Source organism: Cavia porcellus, unplaced genomic scaffold (genome assembly GCF_034190915.1).
Source record: "Cavia porcellus strain 051 isolate PalLab524CR breed Dunkin Hartley unplaced genomic scaffold, mCavPor4.1 scaffold_26, whole genome shotgun sequence".
Classification (NCBI taxonomy): Eukaryota; Metazoa; Chordata; class Mammalia; order Rodentia; family Caviidae; genus Cavia; species Cavia porcellus.
In genome coordinates, this window is record NW_026947509.1 from 15372157 (window position 1) to 15392219 (window position 20063).

The 20063-nt window shown below is 37.8% G+C and overlaps 1 protein-coding gene across 1 annotated transcript in view; it reads left to right on the forward strand.

Moving 5' to 3' along the window:
* Positions 1-537: 537 nt before the first annotated feature.
* Positions 538-20063, forward strand: part of Catspere (catsper channel auxiliary subunit epsilon) — a 92914-nt gene continuing 73388 nt past the window's right edge. The window contains exons 1-3 of the mRNA XM_013157281.2: positions 538-645; positions 8913-9405; positions 11682-12159. Coding sequence (XP_013012735.2) covers positions 572-645; positions 8913-9405; positions 11682-12159 — 1045 coding nt within the window. The 5' untranslated portion in view covers positions 538-571. The remainder of the gene's footprint in view (positions 646-8912; positions 9406-11681; positions 12160-20063) is intronic.

A 20063-nucleotide genomic window follows, 5' to 3' on the forward strand; every position in this document is an offset into this window, starting at 1 on the left:
AGTATACCCAGGAAATTATTTCCCCAAATGAGATCTCAGCAATTGCTGACTCCTCATCTGGAACTTGAAACATGCCCATATGCAGGCTTCATGCCTGCAAGGAACTGGGCCTGGATGCTGAGGACTAGTTTCTTGCATCTGAATTGTAAAGGAACTTTTTCTTAGTTCCTCCAGATTTCATATGAAAGCTTCCTTGAAAGAATATGTCCTCTTAAAGACAAGAATTTTATAGAAAGAATTCTAACGCATTGTCCTTATAAAGTGTATTAGGTATTGAGAATAAAGCTTAGGGTTGTATATTTTTTCTCATGGTCACAGTTCACATAGGATTCTGGTTACACATGATGTTTTGGCCTGTTGGAAACTGACATATATAATTCATAAAGTTCTAATGAAGAGGAGGTTAGATAGTTTTAAAATGTCTCAATCTTGAAAGTATGGAAAATCTGTAAATGTAAATAATGTCTTAATGATTTAGTTTCAAAATACTTATGACTGTGAAAAGAATAACAAAAGAAATTTCATTTTATTTTTACAGCACTCCAGAATACTAACCAACCATTTTGCCATTATGGGACAGAAGCCTACCATACATACAACAATTAGAAGGAAAACGTATATTCCAGATGACAGACTGATAAACTGGTACTTGATTTTAAAAGTTTACATATAAAATTAAGCTTTAACATTAAAAAATCAACATCTTAAAATAGGTTATAAAACTCTAGTAGAATTTTATGGGACATGTCTTTTATGTACTTTCCAAGGAACTTTTTATGATATAAAAAATTATCATCTCAGAAAATGCTAGTCACTTCTAGCATAGTTTCACAACTTGTGCTAAAAATCTCAATCCAAAAGCTTCATTCAGTATGGTGGCAAATTCTGGCAATATCTCCAAATATTTTCTGCTGGTTCATGACAATGAAGCACCTTAGTAATGAATGTTGCAATACACACGCATACACACACACACACACACCAAAATTTTACCTGAGAAGTAACAGTCTAATACTGTTAAAATTATTAAATTACCATGAAGTATAAATAAACTTAAGAAATCCATTAAGCATGTAGACCTGGGGCAAGGTACTTATAAATAAAAAGGATGCAATTGCTGTCTTAAATGACATTGCAGTTGTCTTAGTTGATTTCTTGTTACTGGAATAGAGTACCCAACACCAGTGAGTTAAAGGAGGAGAGGTTTGTTTTAGCTCACAGTTTGTAGAGGTTTTAGTCCACAGTCAGCTGGTTATAAGGCAGAGCAGCACGGCAGATGAGCATGGCAAAGACGAAACAGTTCAATGGCATGGCAGATAGAGGCTGTGAAACTTCCTTCTTCTTTCCTTTTTTATTCTCTTCATGCTACAAGCCTATTGTTTGGTGCTACCCACATCCAGGGGTGTCTTCCTTATTCAGTAAATCCATCATCCACACCCAGAATTATGTTAAACCAATCAGCAGACCCATCCAGTATCATACATCCATGATTATTCCAAAAAGCCCTACCTATGAATGCATGAGGCTTTGAGGGGCATCTAGATATGGTTCATAACAGCATTTTATGAGGGAAAGCAGCAAATGGAGAAGCTCTTGAAATGTAAGCCAAAATAAGCCTTATTTAAATTGTAGGTGTCAGATATTTTGTCACAACAATGAGACAGTGACTAACCATAACAGATTTTGCTACCAGAGATGTGGGATCATTGCTTCAACTATCTGACCATGTGGTTTAGCAGCCTTGAGAACCATTTATGGAATGGGTTTGTAAAAGTTTGGAGATACCTGCTAGGAAGGGCCTAGATGATGTAAGCCATGCTTAACAGGAGATGCTAGTTGGAACCCAGAAGATCAGAATTCTCATATAATGCACACAATAATGGCCAAGTTCAGGAGGTTTCAGTTTGGAACAAGCACTACATTGTCAGCTGGACTCAAGACCATGTGTGTGATGTTTTGGTAAATGATTTGTCTACATTTTACTCATGACCTGATAATTTGCAAGAGACTTAGGTTAAAAGTTGTAGACTAATTAATCTAGCTAAGGAAATATCAAGGTAGCCCAAAGTTGAGGCTGTGGCCTGAGCACTGCTGGCAACTTTAGGCTATATCTACCATGAGAATTAGGACCAAAAATCATAGCTAAATATTTTTAAGGATTGTGCTGGTGGTCAGAAAGAAAGTCCCTGTAAATTTGGGACTTGTAAAATTTTGTCCCAGGACAGCTTGGTTGCTGAAAATCTTAGCATTGAAAAGAAGACAAGTATGTTGCATCAGGATAATAGGAAAAGTACTCTGAAGACATCTCAGAAATCTTCAATATGCTACCCTTGAAAGGCTCCAAGGTACAAGCTGTAAAGCTTTCATTTGAGGGGGGAGACCAGGGTATTCTGCTTGAGAAGGGCTACCTAGGGAACTGGTTCCCCAGGATTTGGTTTACGATGCTTAGCCATGCAGGCAGTCAGTGGCCTCTGCAGCTGTGATCCAAGGGGGCTTGGATACTGCTTGAGTTGGTAGAGAACTTAGCATCATCCATGAAGTGCTGATTTTACTGGCAGGCAGAATGCAAGTGTTGTCTACTCATATTTCAGAAGAAGGTCTTGAAGGCCTTAGAGGGTAGCTGATACAAGAGTAAAGACAAAAGTGGAATAAAAACCCCAGGACACTGGAAATGCCATGAATGTGTAATGTCAGCTATGGATAAAGACAGATAGCAGAGCCACCCAAGACAATATCCGTGAGTCTGTAACCAGTATTTCCATAAAGGCAGCTTCCCAAATCCTTTGTAGCTTATATCTCACTGAAATTTGTCCCAGGTACTAAACATAGAGCTACAGAATTTATTGTTTGACTTGCTGGATTTTTGTCTTGTTTTGATCTGATTTTTTCCTGTCCCCCTATTCCACCCTGTTGAAATAGAAACATTTATCCTGTGCTGTAGTATTTCATAATTGTTTAATTTTCTCTTTGACATGTGTAGGGGCTTACAGCTAATAGTTTGATTTGAGTCTCAGAGGAAACTTTGGACTTATACTTTTCTTTTTTTAATTTTATTTAAAGAAAGACTAAATAAAACAGAAAATGGGTAGAAATAATACATACTTTCAAAGAAAAAATAAACAGTAAGAAATCATTATTTGATGATTACATATTATCCTCTTATAAATAGTTGTTCAAGATACAAAAGTGAAACATACAAAGTGGGAATTCAAATAGCAAGACCGCAAACAGTTCTGTTCAACTATCCATCAAAAACTTAGTAATATGGTTATCAATCCTATACTCTTAAACATACATGCAGTTATCCATATCTTCTTTTATGTTGAGATTAAGCAAACCAAAGCAGGTTAAAATCACTCTGAACAAAGAATAATAGTACTGCTGGATTTCACATCATGACACTATGGGATCAACATTGGACACTGTACTGTCTCTTTTTCTTCAAAGTATTTGTTCATTTCATCATGTATTATAAGATCAGTTCTTGTAAACTGTTTATAGGTTCTATGCATGCATGAGTCTTAACATGTATTTCTATCCTTTTATATTAGAGGGAGAAGCAAAACAAAATAAGACAAAACAAAACATATTCCGATAAACATGAAACAAAAAAAGACATATAAAACCACTGTATAAGGAGTTCTACCATGGTTACTGTGTTGTCTCTTGTTATCTTCAATAGAATTGTCTATATCATCAGACATAGTATAACTGAATATAGCAGTATATAACATTATTAATAAAAATGAAACTTTGTAGATAGTGTAAAACTTAAACAAACCAGAATGGGTATCATAGTGAATCTTGTCATCTTCAGTGTAGTTGCCTATACTCTCAGACTTGATACTATCAATCATAACAATTCTGAATAAAATCTGTAGATACCAAACAGCAATCAAACAAACCAGATTTAACTAAGATCAGTCATGATAAAACAGTATAAGTTATACAGGGCACCAGATTAAGTTAAAAGGAAATTAAAGATGATTACTGTACTATATCTGGTTATTTTGGGGATAGCTTTCTGTGCACTCAGATCTAGTGCAAGTAGACAAACTGGGACAGAATAAAATCTATCTAAGCAGAGCAGTGCAAGTAATGTGGGATTTAAATCCTGATACACTATTAACAATATCTTCTGCTGTCTTTTAAAAGACTGTTCCTCCCCTTTCAGTCCCCCAGGGTGCACTGTACAATTTGGGTCTCGCCAACACCCTCAGTTTTTAGATTGGGGGGCAATCTGCTATTTATCTAAGTGGTTCCGAACCTTCTCCCTCCTGGACTTGATCTCTGGTTGTATTTCTTTACCTATTAAAGCCTGTCTTTAAATCTGTATTTCTTTAAATTGTTTTTTTAACTGCTTTGTTCTGTTTTGATATGTTTAATCTTACCCTCTTTGAGATGTAAAACAAATGTGTAGGACTGATAACCATATTACTGAGCTTTTGTTCGATCATAGAGCAGAACGGTTTGTAGTGTCACTTTATGAATGTCATTCTAAATACTTTAATTCTATAACATGAACAGCTATTTCTAAGATGACAATGTGTAACTTATCAACCAACAATTTCTTACCATTTGTTTTTCTGTAAGTTTGTATTATTTCTACCCTTGTTTTTTTATCTCCATGTATTCTTTTGTCTCCTTTTCTTTAAATAAAAAAAAAAGCCTGTCTTTCTAACCTATCCATAAATACTCGTCTAGTTGCCCCTATTACTCTCTGGTTCCCTGTCACATAGGGCATTGTTTTCTCATATTTGATTTTCAGTCCATAAATCCTTTTTCAGGTTAATTATATTTCCTATAAAGAGCATCTCAGTGGACCCTACCTCATGATCTACTCTGCCTGTGTTTCTCTCTTTTTTTTTTTTACTGTATCAAGGCCATCTATATTAGAGATTATAGCCAACCTTCTCTGCCTCATTTCTGTTGTGCTCTTTTTCTGCCATTAGTTGTCTGCTTTTCTTCTTCATTCTACTTTCTGCTCCATTCACTGAGGCCTCTCTGCCACTGGAATACTGGTACTCTTCTCTCTCTCTAGAATGTCTTTCAGTATTCTCTGTAGAGTTGGATTGGTGGTTGAGAATTCCCCCAGTTCCTCTTTGTCTTGTTTTTTTTTTTTTTTTTTTTTTTGTCTTTTTCATTTTTATCGGTACCAGGGATCGAACTCACGACTGCCTGCTTGCAAGGCAGGCGCTTATGCCGCTGAGCTAAATCCCCAGCCCCTCCTCTTTGTCTTGTAAGCATCTTGTTTCTCCATTAATTTCTAGAGTCAGTTTTTCAGGTTACATCAATCTGGGCAGGAGTTTATTTTCCTTCAGGGCTTGGAATACTTGCTCCAAGCTCTTCTTGATTTGATGTTCTGTGTCAAGAAATCTGCTGTGATTTTGATGGGTTTTCCTTTATAAGTAATCTTCTTTTCTCTGATGGCTTTTAATATTCTGTTTTTATATTGAATTTCTGGGATCTTGAGTATTATATGCCTGGGTGTAGCTCTGTTTTAGTTGTAGGTGGCTGGAGTTCTGTATGCCTCATACATCTGAATATCATTTCCTTTTCCTATGCTTGGGAAGTTTTCCTTAATTATTTCTATGAATAGCCTTTGTAGTTCCTTTGTTTGTACCCCTGCTTCTTCATTCACATTCTTTATTCTTAAGTTATAGATCCTCCTGTCATCTTCTAGCCTTTGTATTGTTACTGCCTGTTTCCTTGTTATTTTTAAGAAATTTTTCTTTTCATGATCCCACATTGCAAACCTGCCTTCCAGTTTGGATAATCTATCCTTAGTTTCTTTCAGGCATTTTGCCAGCTTTCAATGGAGTTTTTTTATTTCCTGGTAATCTCTTTAAACTTGCTACATGTGTTCTATGTTTTCTTTATATTCTTCATCAAATGTTTCTCTCCTCTTTTTGTGCTCCTTCATTCTTCCATCTGTGTCTTCTTGAGAGGTGCTTAGCATGTCTTTTATTAATCTACTTATGTCTTGCTTTACTTGGTTAAATATTTCACTTTTGAACTCGTATATGAGGTACTGAAGATATTTCTTTATGTCCACTGATGCCATATCTGATACTGCATGTTTGCTGTCTTCAATCTCTTTTGTATTTACCTCTCCTGGATCAATATTCTCAGGATTGGGGGCTGAGGGATTTTTTTCTTGTTGCTTCCTCTTCTCGTATTTTTTGTTTCTTTCATACAGGCATATAGAGGAGGTCCCAGTCCCTTTCCTTGTTAGTTATGGTTCTTCTGAAGCTCGCTGGCTAGGTGATCCTGCTCACTGCTGTGTGCCATTGAGATACAAACGGGCAGTGTATCGTGGCCCCTCCCCTCTGGGTCAGTCAACCTGCTGAGGCCTTCACTGTGTTAGTGTGCACTGCATGTAGGGAATTGGTTTGGGACAACTTATTGGGTCTCAGCCAGGGGCGTGACCCAGACCAACCATGCCCCACCAATCTCATCTGGGAAGGAAACAACTGACTGAAGTCATTGCTGTTCCTTGTTCTTGCCAGTCCTTCCCAATTCCAAAATGCTGTCCCATAGTTGCCCCTTTCCTGTGGAAGGGTTTTATTCCCAGCACTCACCACAGGTCAATGCAGGTCCATTGCCGGCTCCCATTCTCTGTTGGGCTCCCTGACCTTTGACTTCAGTGCAACTGCACTTCAGTGCAACGGTGGTTCCAGTGAGTCAAAGCAGCGGGAATTCAGGCACACAAGAGCACAGAATGTTAGCTGCCTCAATAGTAGTCTGGGACTGCATGTTTGACTGGTTCTTTTCGCTTCAGTTTCTTCCTGGGTTGAGAGGATCTACCTCCCTCTGTCCAGGACTCCCCATGCTGTGTTATTTCAGCATCTGAGTTGTCTGTCTCATGGAGCCTCTGTATTCTGCTCTTATTTATCTGCCATATTTACTGGAAGCCTCTGGACTTAGATTTTTCAGCAGTGTCAGAATTATTGGTGACTCAGAGGTGGTCTAAATGCATTTTGCATAAAGAGATGTGCATGAGTCTTTTGGAGATTGGGGCAGAACGTTATTGCTCATATCAGGAATAACCCTCAAAATTCACATGTATAGACCTTTTGGAAGGTGATTTGCTAAGCTAAGTGTGATATTAGGAAATAGAACCTGGTCAGAAGAGGTGGGTCACTGGGAGTGCGGGCTGTAAGAATATGTATCTCCTGCCAACACCCCCCCCCATTTCTTCCTTCTCCCTCTGCTTTTACCATGATGTGAGTAGCTTTTCTCTGCTCACCCCCTTCCACCATGTTGCTTCTGCACTGGATCTGGTCAAGCATAGACAGATGATGGCTATTTTTCCCCAGTGATGAAAAAGTTCCCCACCTCAAGTTTAGAGGAGAGGGAATTATGAAAGACTTTCCTCAAGAGGCCACATTACTGAAGAGAATAATTTGCAAATTGGGGGAGCACTCAGAAGTGGTAATATATACATGGACCTTCAAACTAAGATACAAGAAAACAGATGTATTCCAGGAGATGCTTGTATTTTGAGATGAGAAGACACAGTGGGACACAGAAGCAAGAAGTATCTTTCAATAAAAAAGCTGGCCCACACTTTGCTGCCACTTTTCTGTTAAGTGTTACTGGACATCCAAACAGCACATTTACATAAAGCCTGTAACATGAAAATCAGAGACCTGAATCAACAAGCAGAAAAGTGAAACTAAGAAGAAACAGCACAAAATTGCAAAAAATAATGAATAAATTTAAGCCAGATGATCATCTATCTCATGCTGAAATTTTCAGATGTCCAAGTGTGTGGGATATGTCAAGAGATCTTTTCTAAGGTGAAACTTAAGTTGTTATATCTGATCCTTCTTGCAACCTACTAGAGAAACAGTGTCCAGTGGGTCTCTTTATATTTGGAGGCAAGCTCTTCCTCATTTGGAAGTTCCTCCAGTTTGTAGACCAAAGAGTCCTTTGATGAAGGTGAGTCTAAGCTCTTCTTAAGGAAGGGTGCTCAGCGGCATAAGTACCTGCCTTGCAAGCAGGCAGTCGTGAGTTCAATCCCCGGTACTGATAAAAATGAAAAAAAAGACAAAAAAAAAAAAAAAAGATTGTGAAACAAATCCACCTAAAATTCAGGGACCATCTAACTTAGTGAAATTTCCAGGGGGCCAGTGGTATGGGCCATGTTAAGATAGGACTTCTAGGAGATTAAGTCACATCTGATCCATCTCACATCCAAGTTTAGGCACAATGCCTAGTGGCCTCTTTGGATTCTGGTTGTGTTACTTCAGGCTATTTACCAGGTGACCTGAAAAGTGGCTAGTTTTGTGTGGGGCCCAGGACAAAAGAAGGTTCTCCTGCAGGCCTGGGCTGCTATGTAAGCTGCTTTGCCACTCAGGCTACATGATCCAGCAGATCTGACAGTGGCAGATTGGGATACTGTTTACAGAGTTTTGCGGCCCCCATAGGTAAGCCATAGTACAAGCCTTGTGAACTTTGGAATACTGGGACTCTGAACGCTTGATCTTGAACCACCCAGTTACTGTGCAACCCAAGCTGTCCTTCATGAACTGAGTGTTATCTGTTTTGGTGAGCCATAAGCTGATTACCCCACAATAGCAGAACATTCTACTGAGTGGAAATGTATTTTGGGCACTGGGGCCCGAATAGACCCCAGAGGCATTAGTAAATTAGATGATCCCCAGTCTTTTCACATTACTGTACTTTCTCCCAGCTTTCACCTATGATATCATGGGGAATTCTGTATGTTCAGTTCATATAGGAAAAGAACACTTGGTTATTATTTTATTTGTTTTTTCCAGACCTATGTCGATAAAAACAAGTTTTTCTAAAAGATAGCAAGCTTTGAAAGATGGATTGAAGGGAGAGAGAGAGACAGAGACAGAGAGAGAATGAATTATATTCTTTTTATATCTCTCTCTCCTTAGGACTTGGCGTGTTGCTCTTCCAATGACCAGAGATGATGTGATAAAGAATATCAGAGGAAACCAAGTGATTTTTCAAGATTGCTTTATTGCAGATTTTACTTTTCTGCTGACTTATCCCGTTTGGCTCCTACCCGAGATTCCTGAGTTTGTACCCATCTCTTCACCAACTGGAAGTCAGTTAATGTTGTCCTGGGATGCTTGCTTTCCTTCGTTAGCTGTTGTGGTGGCTGATATGGAGACCTTTAAAACAAATGATTCATTCAACACTTGGACCAGAGTCAGGATATCTCCAAACAGCCTGAACGATTCTGAAAGGCACAATGTGTCTGCCGTGCTCCTGTTGCGTGATGATATATATTTTCTAATAAATGGTGTTCTGTACCTATATGATAACAAAAAATTGACCAAACTGGGAAGACAGCAACATCTTCCAGAGGGTGAAATTATTGGTATTACATCAAGAAGATGGTGTTGGATCAAATATATAAGTAAGGTTAGTGAAAGATTATGTATATGTGGTAATATGTAATATAGTATATATTTAAATGCAGTGTTTGCCATACCATGTATTTAGCGATATATCAGAGACTATATTATGAAGCATTTTGCATAGTTATTTTATGTAAGGATGTAAAAAAGCTCTTTCTGACCCAGCTTCTCAGAGTCCTCTTTATAATAAAGATGAACCTCCAACAGCAAATAATAAAATTAGCCTGGTATAGTACTGTGCAGAGTGTTTCAATCATATCATGGGTTTTTTTTTTTTTTTTTACTTTCATATAAGCAAAATCTCCCCAAAGACTTTGTGTACCCTCCAAAATGTTCCAGATCTCCTATTTAAGACAAAACACTTAAAACACTGCACAAAAATTTTGAGTATTTTTGAAACTACATTGTTAGATTAGTAGAGAATTAAGAGAAATTCTAGGAGAAGAAAGAGCAGCCTAAGCTCTAGTTAGAAGAACAAGTAAACTCCACAATGTCAGGTACTCTTGAGGCTCGTCCTGCCATCATATGGGGGTCCGTGGAGTTCCCTCCAAAGAAGAAATGGAGACATCCACTCACCCCATACCCACAGTATAGCTGTAGGTTCACTGGCTCCCATCACAGAAAATAATCCTAGGAAATATCAGACAGTGGCATCACAAGGTTTACTCAGCAGACAGAAGTACATTTGCAGAGGAAAATGAGGCACATTATGGTCTGGGGTTAGGTATTTTATGTGATGTTGAGGGCAGCCTCAAGAGGGGTGACCTAGGATATGTAGTTCTACTGTCTGTGAGTTTACCCCATTGGTGGGCTATGTTAGAATGCAAACCATTTGAAGTTTAGAGATATTTTACCAATAGCATTGCTTCCTCTAGGATAGAAGTCTGTGGGAAGAAAACTTCAGGCTCAGTTTGCAAGTGAAAAGCATAAACCATATTTAGAGACTTACTATAGCTTTAAAGCCCTTAGGATTTTTGTGTGTGGGGGTTAAGTTTTCTGGAAAGGAAAAAGAAATTATAAACTTGGGAGACTTTAATTGTGTCCTGAAGCTGTGGTTTTACTTAAAAGTACAATTGCAAAGTTACAATTCTCCTTTCTGACTATTTCTTCTATCCTATCTCTAACCCAAATAATCAGAACTTGGATGCAAGGAGACAGAGTCTCAGGCCTGAGAAAAGTAAGGAATCTCATAAGAACTTTTTGCATGAAGCAAGGATCTTTGAAGTGTTCCCAACACAACGAAGGCTATGTCCGCTTCAACTTTTGAAGGGAAGAAAAAGCCTTCTTTGGAATATATGAACAGAAGCCAGTTGATACTTTCTTTGGAACCCAAATTAACAGTGCTTATATGGGAAGACAAAGCCATTAAGACCAACATCAAGCAAAAGCAGGCACAAATTGTTTTTATTTTGAAGAATAAACTCTCAAATTAGATTTTGAAGAGTGTCCCAAAATAATGTTATAACAAAACCAAGCTCATATTCAAACATGGCCAAACCAATAAAGAGAGAGATGTCACAGAAGTCATTAGAAATAACAAAGACCAGAATCATCCTTGCAAGATGTCAGGCTTTAGAATTGACAGAATATAAAATGCATTTAACAGATTTAAATAGACAAGAAATAGTAAAAGCTAGGGGACTCTGCAAAATAACAAGACAAGGTAAAACTCAATATCAGAAAGTCACTATCATCGAATCTAGGATAGAGGTTATTCTGAGAGGGAAAGGTATAGCTGTATTCAAGAGGGTAAATTAGATCCTTAAATTTTTTTTAAAAAGGACAACATTATCTAAGAGACAGGCTGCATCTCCAGCTTCTTCCGGATCCGAATATAACCTCAGGCCTGATGCTAAGGATTCACCACTTCCGGCCCTTACTTACTTATTGGTGTTTTCTGGCTTTTGTTCTACCTGTTTATAAACTGGGGGCCACATTAGGGGCCCTCCTAATTTGACATTTTTATGCACTTCTCTCACACTCTTGATTTTGGGTGTGCACACAAACCCCGAAACGCAAAGACTTGGGTCCCAGATTGGGGCCTGACTGAGCCCTGCTGGGAACCTATTCACCGGAAAACAATATATGTTGTAGTTTAGGATTTTTGCCAATATTTTATGTCTTAATCTCTATAGTCACTATTCAGATTCTTGCTTTATGACAAATCTGAGCTCTGTGCATCTCTTTTTGGTCCTTTATATAGTGGATGATATTTTTAAAGTTTTAAACTAGGCATTGTGGTTGAAGGTTTTACTCATTGTTTTCAATATCTTTTCACAGAATCTAAGCCAAATCAGCAACTTTGCAATCTGGACAAAAAATGAAATTTACTTTGGATATCCTGAAAATAAATTTGTCAGACTGATAACTACTACAGAACTGAAAACACTTCTAAATCTTCCGCCAGCTGGTACCTTGACAATCCACAATATCGACTACACAGGACACCCTCTGGAATTGGCCGTGCTGTTAAATTACTGCATCACGTGTGCTAACACCAAAAAGATTTACATAGTGATATATAATGAAGACTCCATGCAGTGGGTGCCTCAAGACTTTCTGTTACAAGTCCCCATTGACAATTTTTTAGTTCCACGTTTTCTGTTGTCAGGAATGCCAGAATTAATACTATGGGATAAACATCAGATACACTACTCTTATCAAAACTTCACTACTACTGGAGTTCTACAAACATCTGCAGGACATGGAAATCTGTCAGCAATTTCAAATGACAGCATTATTCATGACATTTATGTAGGTGAGTTTTCTTGATCCTGCTTAAATTAGTCTAAATTTCATTATAAAGGTGTAGCAATTTTAACTGCTCCAAAATATAGTGCTTTTGATGGCTAACAATACACTTTTATCATCTAAAAGTGAATAGATTTTAAATTCATCTAACATTAACTGTAATCTCACATAGCAGGATGACAAACTCAAACCAAACACCCAGCCCACTCCCCATTTCACTTTGGTCAGTCAGAAGGTCCTGACTAAGCAATTCCCACTTACATGGTCAGCAGGGAGGTCCTGTGTCATTATATTAGTTTCTTACAGATTTTGTAGCAAAGTGCCACAAACTAGGTGGCATAAAACAACAAAAATGTGTTGATTCACCATTCTGGAAATCACGAATCAGTAATCAAGATGCTGACGGGGCCATGATTCCTCTGCAACCTGTAGGAAAATCTTCCCTGTCTCCTCCTTGTGCTGCCAATCCTTGCCTCTCCCTGTCTTGCAGCTGCCCCATTTCACTCTTGTCCTATGCCCTTCTTCTTATGTGCCTCTGAGCCCACTTGGTCATCTGTCATAAGGGCACCAGTCATATTGGGATAGGTTAGGAGCCAACCCTACTCTAGTAGGCTTCATTTTAATCAACTATGTGTGTGATGACCCTATTTTCAAACAAATTCATACTCTGAAGTGTTCCTGGGAACCAGAACGTTAACATGTCTTTTAGACAGACATAGTCAACGTTTAAAGAAGTGTAGTAGATTTATTTGTGGGAAAAAGACCATAAGACCATTCTGTCAAGTGAAATTAATCAGATAAACAAGCTTAAATATCATATTGCTTTCTCATATGAGATATTGAAATTATAAATAAAGAGCAAAACAAAAGTTAGATAATAGGAAATTGGGAGATAGATCGTTTTCAAATGGGAGGAGAATCAAGAGACAAAGGGAGGAAGGAGAGAGGAGAGGAAAAGAGTATGATAAAAGGAATTACGATGTGTTGTGTATGTGCACCAACTCCACACAAGAAATGTAAACACATGCTATGTTAGTAATATGCTGCAAACACGTACTAACAAAAAAATTTAGAAATATAATAGACTTAGATGATACTATATTCAAGTCCTGAAACAAGTTGCTTAACCTCTCTAAGTCTGTTTTCTAATCTATATTGTAAGACTCCTTTGTAATTTAATTAAGGAATTGTACCCAAGATGCTTAGAAAAATGTTTAGCAGGTGGTAAGCCTTCAATTAACAGTAGTTTTTCTTGGTTGTATATTTCCGAGACAGTCTGTTGTTTCCGAGGAGACATCTTTTCCAGTCTTTCTCCGACTCCAGTAACTATTTCTCCTCAGTCTCTTTTCCATGATTCCTAAATCACAAAGCATCTTGGAGTTCAGTGTTTGCAAACCTGGGCTCTGTTTATCTTCACTCCTTGCTCTGAAGCCATGGTGATCCCCGCACCTGAACTCTCTGCTCCCATGTCCAGCTGCTTCCCTGGTACCTTACCTTACATGACATTGGGCATCTCAAACTTACACATCCAAGGCTGCATCTTGATCTTTTACTTTTACCTCTGTCTTCCTCTTCCCATCATTATCTAGCAGGTAGTGATTTTTTTTCTTTTCTTTCAAATCACAAATTTTGACCTGACCCTTGAGTCCTCCTCCTTTACACCCTGCAGCCAATCCACTGGTGAACTGTGCTGGTTGTACATAAAAGTGTATCTGAAACTGGACACCTTTTCTCCTCTCTAACCCACACAAGATAGAGGGTCTTCTATGGTCTCTGCTACCAGCCCTGCAACTCTATCCCCCACTAGATTACAGTCCACCCTTTAAAAATATATGTGAAATCAGATTATTCCTCTGCTTAAAACTCTCATTTGGCTTCCTATCTCACTCAGTAAAATCCATCTACTCTTCTCTATGCTAAGAATCTTGTTCACCTTCATAGCTACATGGCTTTTGTACTTAATTTAGGCTGAAGTCCAATGTCATCTTATCAGAGAGACCTTTCCTGTCTCTGAACTAACCTTTTCTTTTTTTCAGCTTTAACATGGATATTTATCTCTTCTAAACCTCTTTCCAATTTCTTGAGAAACCTGAGTGGGCTGTATCTTTGTTCACAGCTATATATGCAGGACTGTGCAAACATATCTTCCTGTTCGTAGTACAAAATACTCCCATTTGCCTCAATAAGAAAACCATGTGTGCCAATATGCTTATAAGGGATACAGGAAGCTGGGAAATGCTCTGGTTCACCACCTTGTTGACATGGTTCTGGTGGTGGCATGACTGGGGAATTAAACCATACAGTGGTACTCCAGGACAAGTTCCCATACAGTGACTAGGGGGACAGCGAGGGAGAGCAGTTGTCCAGTGCTCCCAGCCCAGCTGATGGAAGCTGACAGGGTAAGGGCAGAGGGAATGCTGGTTATTTTCAGTCTCATCCCTGGAGGGGACAGAAACTTCAGATGCAATGCAGATATGCAGAGCTTCCTCCAGAGTACAGATTGCCTGCTGTGTACATAACATTAATTTTGTTCACATCATTACCACCTAACGAGTTACATATGCACTCATTTTTTAGCTGGATCGCCTACCACAAAACAACTTCTGTGTGATTTTGCTATATTTGCTGCTTTAGCCAAAGTATCTAGTCAAATACACAGTAAGTACTATTTAAATAAATAGAAAAAGCATCCATTAAACACTGCTTATAAGACATCCTACTAAAGGTTCCAATGCACTGAAACATTAGTTTATTGGAACATTAGCTGTACTTTTGCCTTTTCATCTCTAGCTTTGTTAATTTGAATCTTTTCTCTCTTTTGATTAGTTTGGCTAAGAGTTTGTCAGTTTTGTGTATCTTTTAAAGAACCAACTCCTCGATTCATTGATTCTTTGTATTTTATTTGTATTTATTTTATTTATTTATAGTGTTTTGTTTTTGGACAGGGTTTTTGCAACGCAGTTCTATCTGGCGTTTAACTTACTTTTCAGCCTAAGCTGGCCTCAAACTTGCTGGGATCCTCCTGCCTCAGCCTGAGTGCTGGGATTACAGATGTGCACCACCACACCTGGCTCATTAACTTCTATTCTAGTCTTCATTATTTCTTTCCTTCTACTGGTTCTGGGTTTGATTTGTTCTTTTTTTTTTTTTCTAGGTTCTATCAATGAATCATTATGTTATTTAGAACCACTCTGCTTTTTTTTTGTACTGGGGATCGAATTCATGACCTTGTGCTTGCTAGGAAAGGCATTTATGCCGCTGAGCTAAATCCCCAGCTACTCTGCTTTTCTAATGTAAGCACTCATAGCTATCAATTTCCCTCCTAGAATTATTTCATTGTTCCCCACACATTCTCATGGGTTGTTTCCATTATTGTTGGTCCTATGAATTTTTTAATTGCCCCTCCCTTATTTCTTTAATGAGCCACTGACCAGTCAGAAGTGTTTGTATAGTTTCTGTGGTTTCTTTTGCTGTTGATTTCTAGTTTCTCCACTATGATCTGATAGGATGCATGAGATTATTTAAGTTTTTTGTATTTTCTTAAGATTTACTTTTTGACCTAAAATATAGACTATTTTGGAGAAAGATTTGTGAGCTGCTGAAAAGAATGTGTATTTTGCTGCTGTTGGAAAGGAGCACTCTAGATGTTCGTAAAGTTTGTTTATGTTTATTTGTTGATTTGGGAGGAGCTTATTGACCTCGTTTTGCAAGAATGAAGTATTGAAGCTACCCATAGGGATTGTATTGAAGTCTATCTGTTCACTTATGTCAAGCAGTGTGTTTTATGATACTGGGTCCAATGTTCAGTGCATATATATTTATAATTGTTTTCTCTTCTTGATGAATTTTTCTCTTTGTCAATAGGTAGTGGTTCTTTGTCTCTCCTAGCTAAAAATCTTTGTTTGCTGAATATATAGTATATATAGTATAGTATAGCAACACTTGTTTTCTTTAGAGCTCTGGTTATTTAGAGTATTATTTTCCATCCTTTCAATTTTGATCTGTGTACATCTTTGCACGTAAAATGTGTTTCTGGCAGGCAACATAAGTTGGGTCTTGTTTCCATATCCAATCTGTCAGACTATGCCATTTCATTGAAAAATTAAAACTACTTATGTGAAGTGTTATTACTGAAAGCTATGTACTAATTCCCATCATTTGTTGTTTTTCTACTGTTTGGCTTATTTCTGATTTTCATACCTCTATACTTCTAATGAAATTTATTCTTTCCTGTATACTCATGAGTATGTCTTCTGTATTTAGGATTCCTTTAAGTATCTTCTGCAATGCTGACTTAATAGTCATAAATTTCTTTATGCTTATTTTGGAAGTCTTATTTCCCCTTTAAATATGAAGGATAGGCTTACAGTTTCTACTAATCTAAATTGGCAAATATTTTCTTTCAGGGCTTAAAATACATCTTTCCAACCCATTCAGGACTATAAAGTTTCATTTGATAAATTTGCTGTTATTCTGATGGATTTGCTGTAAAAAGTGATGTGGCACTTTTAATGTTCTTCGTTCTGAACTTTGGCAACTGATTATGACATATCTTGCAGGATTATTTTCTGGTCATATTTATTTGGTATTCTAAGTGCCTCTAGTACCTGGATATCTATCCCATTCCCCAGATGTTGGGAAATATTCTAATATAATGCCACTAAATAATTTATTTTCCTATGCCATTGGCCTGTATTCTTCACCCTCCTTAAGGCCAGTGATTCTTTTGGTCTTTTAGTGTTGACCAAGACCTGTAACTGTTCTGTTCTTTGACTCTTTTTCTTTTTATCATTGTTTGAATTCACCTGTCTTCAAGCCCTGATATGCATTTTTCTGTTTCATCAACTCTACTTTGAGACTTCCAACTGAGTTTTTGTTTTGTTCTGCTTTGTTTTTTGATTAAATAAGATTTGCATTTCCAGGGTTTCTGTTTTGTTCTTTTCTGGAATCTCTGTTTAGAAAAGTAAATGTTCTGTTATCCATTATTGTTTTCCTTGTTTCCATTGCTTATTTTTATCTTCTTTGAGTTCATTGGTCATTTTGAGAATTCATTCATTCAGCTGAGTTGAGTGAGGGGGTGTGTGTCTCTAACCCCAGCATCTGGGGGGTTGAGGCTGAAGGATTACAAGTTAAAGCACAATCTGAGCAATTAGTCATCTGTCTCAAAATAAGAAAGGGCTGAGGATATCCTGTAGTATGAAGGCCCTGGGCTCAATCACCAATACTGCAAAAAAATTTTAATTGAAAAAGTCATTGAGCTTTTTTTTATATTTCTATCTCTTTGATCATTTTAACTATCAGTTTTTAAAATCTTTGTCTGAAAATTCATCCATTTCAATATCTGTAGGATCAGTTTTGAGGGGGTTATGAATTTTTGGAGGCATCCTGTTCCATTGTTTTCTCTCATTTTTACTTTCATATTCAGGTTCACAGTTCAGTTGGGGTAGATCTCTCTACCACTATCTCTAGTATTTTTAGTAATTGGTTTTCATCAGAAAAAAAGAGTGGATGGAGGACAGATGTGAGAGGATATGAAGGAGAAAGAAAGAAAAATGAAAAAAAAGAAATACAAATGGAAAATGAGAGAAGATATGCAGGTATTGAGTACAATTAGATAAACTAATACAAAAAGTTAGAAAATTCTATGAAATATTAGATGTTGGGAAATATGACAAAACAATGTAGAAGCTATAGAAGCAAAAGCAGCAACCAGCACTCATATGCATACACACACACGTGCACACACACAAAACTCTTTATGGGAGTATTTATAATGGACACAGTTATTTTCTCGGGACTTCTACTGTTGAACACCACCTGATATAAGAAGATTTATGAAAATGTTTTTTAGTCTAGACTTCTTTTCCTCAGCCTCTGTCTAAGTTGGGGAAGTTGTATAGTGCAGTCTGGAGGCTAATCTCCACCCCTTCATGGTTACATGGTTACAGATGCTAAGGGTAAGTGTCCAGTAGTGGGACTAGATCACACTAAGTATCTTTAGTATTTTCTGAACCTGGGAATGAGGGCATAGAGATAGTTCAGGTTGTCTACCACGTTTCTGACTCATGTAGTTTGTGGGTGGTTTGGAGTATGGGTCCATGGGCCATGAGTCCCCTAGACCATGCTCTGAAGGGCATGGCTGACCAGTGTTTACACCACTGTGTTTATGCTGAGTGTCTCTGAGCAGGCTGAGGTAGTTGGGTCCCAGGTGTGTGAGGAGGAAAAGCTGTCAGTACCCAGCCTGCTGCTGGTCTCTGTAGCGATATTCCCAGACTTGGAACTTCCCTTCCCTGTACCTCTAAAAGACTCACACAGCTGTAACCTTCCTGTCCCAACATCCAAATTGCACTTCTTTGTTTCTTTTCCCTTTTTGCCTCTGTGTGTGTGTGTGTGTGTGTGTGTGTGTGTGTGTGTGTGTTCCCTCTGATTGGCTGAATGAGCTCACAGCTGCCTACTCCTCACCATGAATCTACTATGCTGAGACTTTCCTATCCTGGAGTATCCTCTACGTCAGCCACTAGGGCATTTCTCTCTTCCTCACGATTTTAGTTGTTCTGTATCACAATCACTATCCTCCTCAGCCCAAGCTGACTCCGAGGCAAGTTACCCATTGCATCCTTCAAGTCAAGAGGCTGTTGTGTCCTGGACATAAAACAATTTGGGATTATCTATCTTCCATGCTACCTACTGTGGCAAACGGAGTTATTTATGATCATCTTTTCTTGGCACCAAGTCTATATAGATAAATGCTGGGAATTTATTGTTCCTGTCCCTGGTCACTTGGGACAGCTATTTTCTCAGGCTGTATATCCATCCAGTAGTAAAGTCAGAATTCATAAGCATATGATAAGGTTTCCCCTTAGTTCCTTCCCATCTGAGAGGCCATTCATTCGGTGCTGGTGTGCAAGACTTCTGTTTCTTCATTACTTCACTTACTTTCTTGGATAATGGGATTTCTGCTTTTTGCCTAGTCACTAGCTTGCTGAAGTTGCAATCCAGCATCTTCCTATGTCCTTATGTGGCCACATGCCTTGTGAGTTTTGCCCACTTCTAGTCATTTGTGAGTTTTGTCCACTTCTAGTCTGCCATAATGCTTCCCCTTCCTCCAAGTATTTGAAAATGTCTCCTTTCACATAACCTGCTGAGTGTTTACCAATTGCAATCAAGAAAATTCTGTGATTCATTATTATTACATATATCTTTTATAATTGGGTATTATATGTCTATTGTCTGTACTCTTCTACAGATTGTCTATACTGTTTAGAAATTCTGTAGAATACATGACATGCCTTTTATTAACAATGATAGTGATCATCTATCTCTGACATGTAGTCCAAATATTTTCTCTGTAATTTGCTATACCTTCAATGTATAAACTTTGTATTTTTTGGAGGGTGTACCAGAAATCAAACTCATGATCTCGTGCTTTCCAGGCAGGCACTTTTCCAGCCTCTAGAATTTGTACTTTTATGTAGTCAGATTTGTTAACATTTTTATTTGTGACTTCTGATGTAATTCCATACTTGAAAGGTCTTTCTAATTATTAACATAAACCTTCATATATTTAAATTACTTTCATGGTTCTAATTTTTATATTTGGGATTTTATTTATGGTAGTATGAATTATAAATCTAATTTTTTTAACCACTAAAAGCTGGGGTTGATTCAAATCATGGTTTTATGAAGAAACTTTTTCCACTAATCTGAATTGCCAACTTTATTATGTATTTTTACTACAATAGCACCTTCTGTTTCTAGATTGTTCTATTCCATTGATCTAACTTTATAACCTCTATGTTGTTTTATTAGTATATTTTTAGTCACTTCAGACTGCCTTCCCTGCTGAAATACGAGTGACATAAGCAAAAGATCTTTCTTTATTTCCCCACTAATATATTCTTCCTGAGTGCT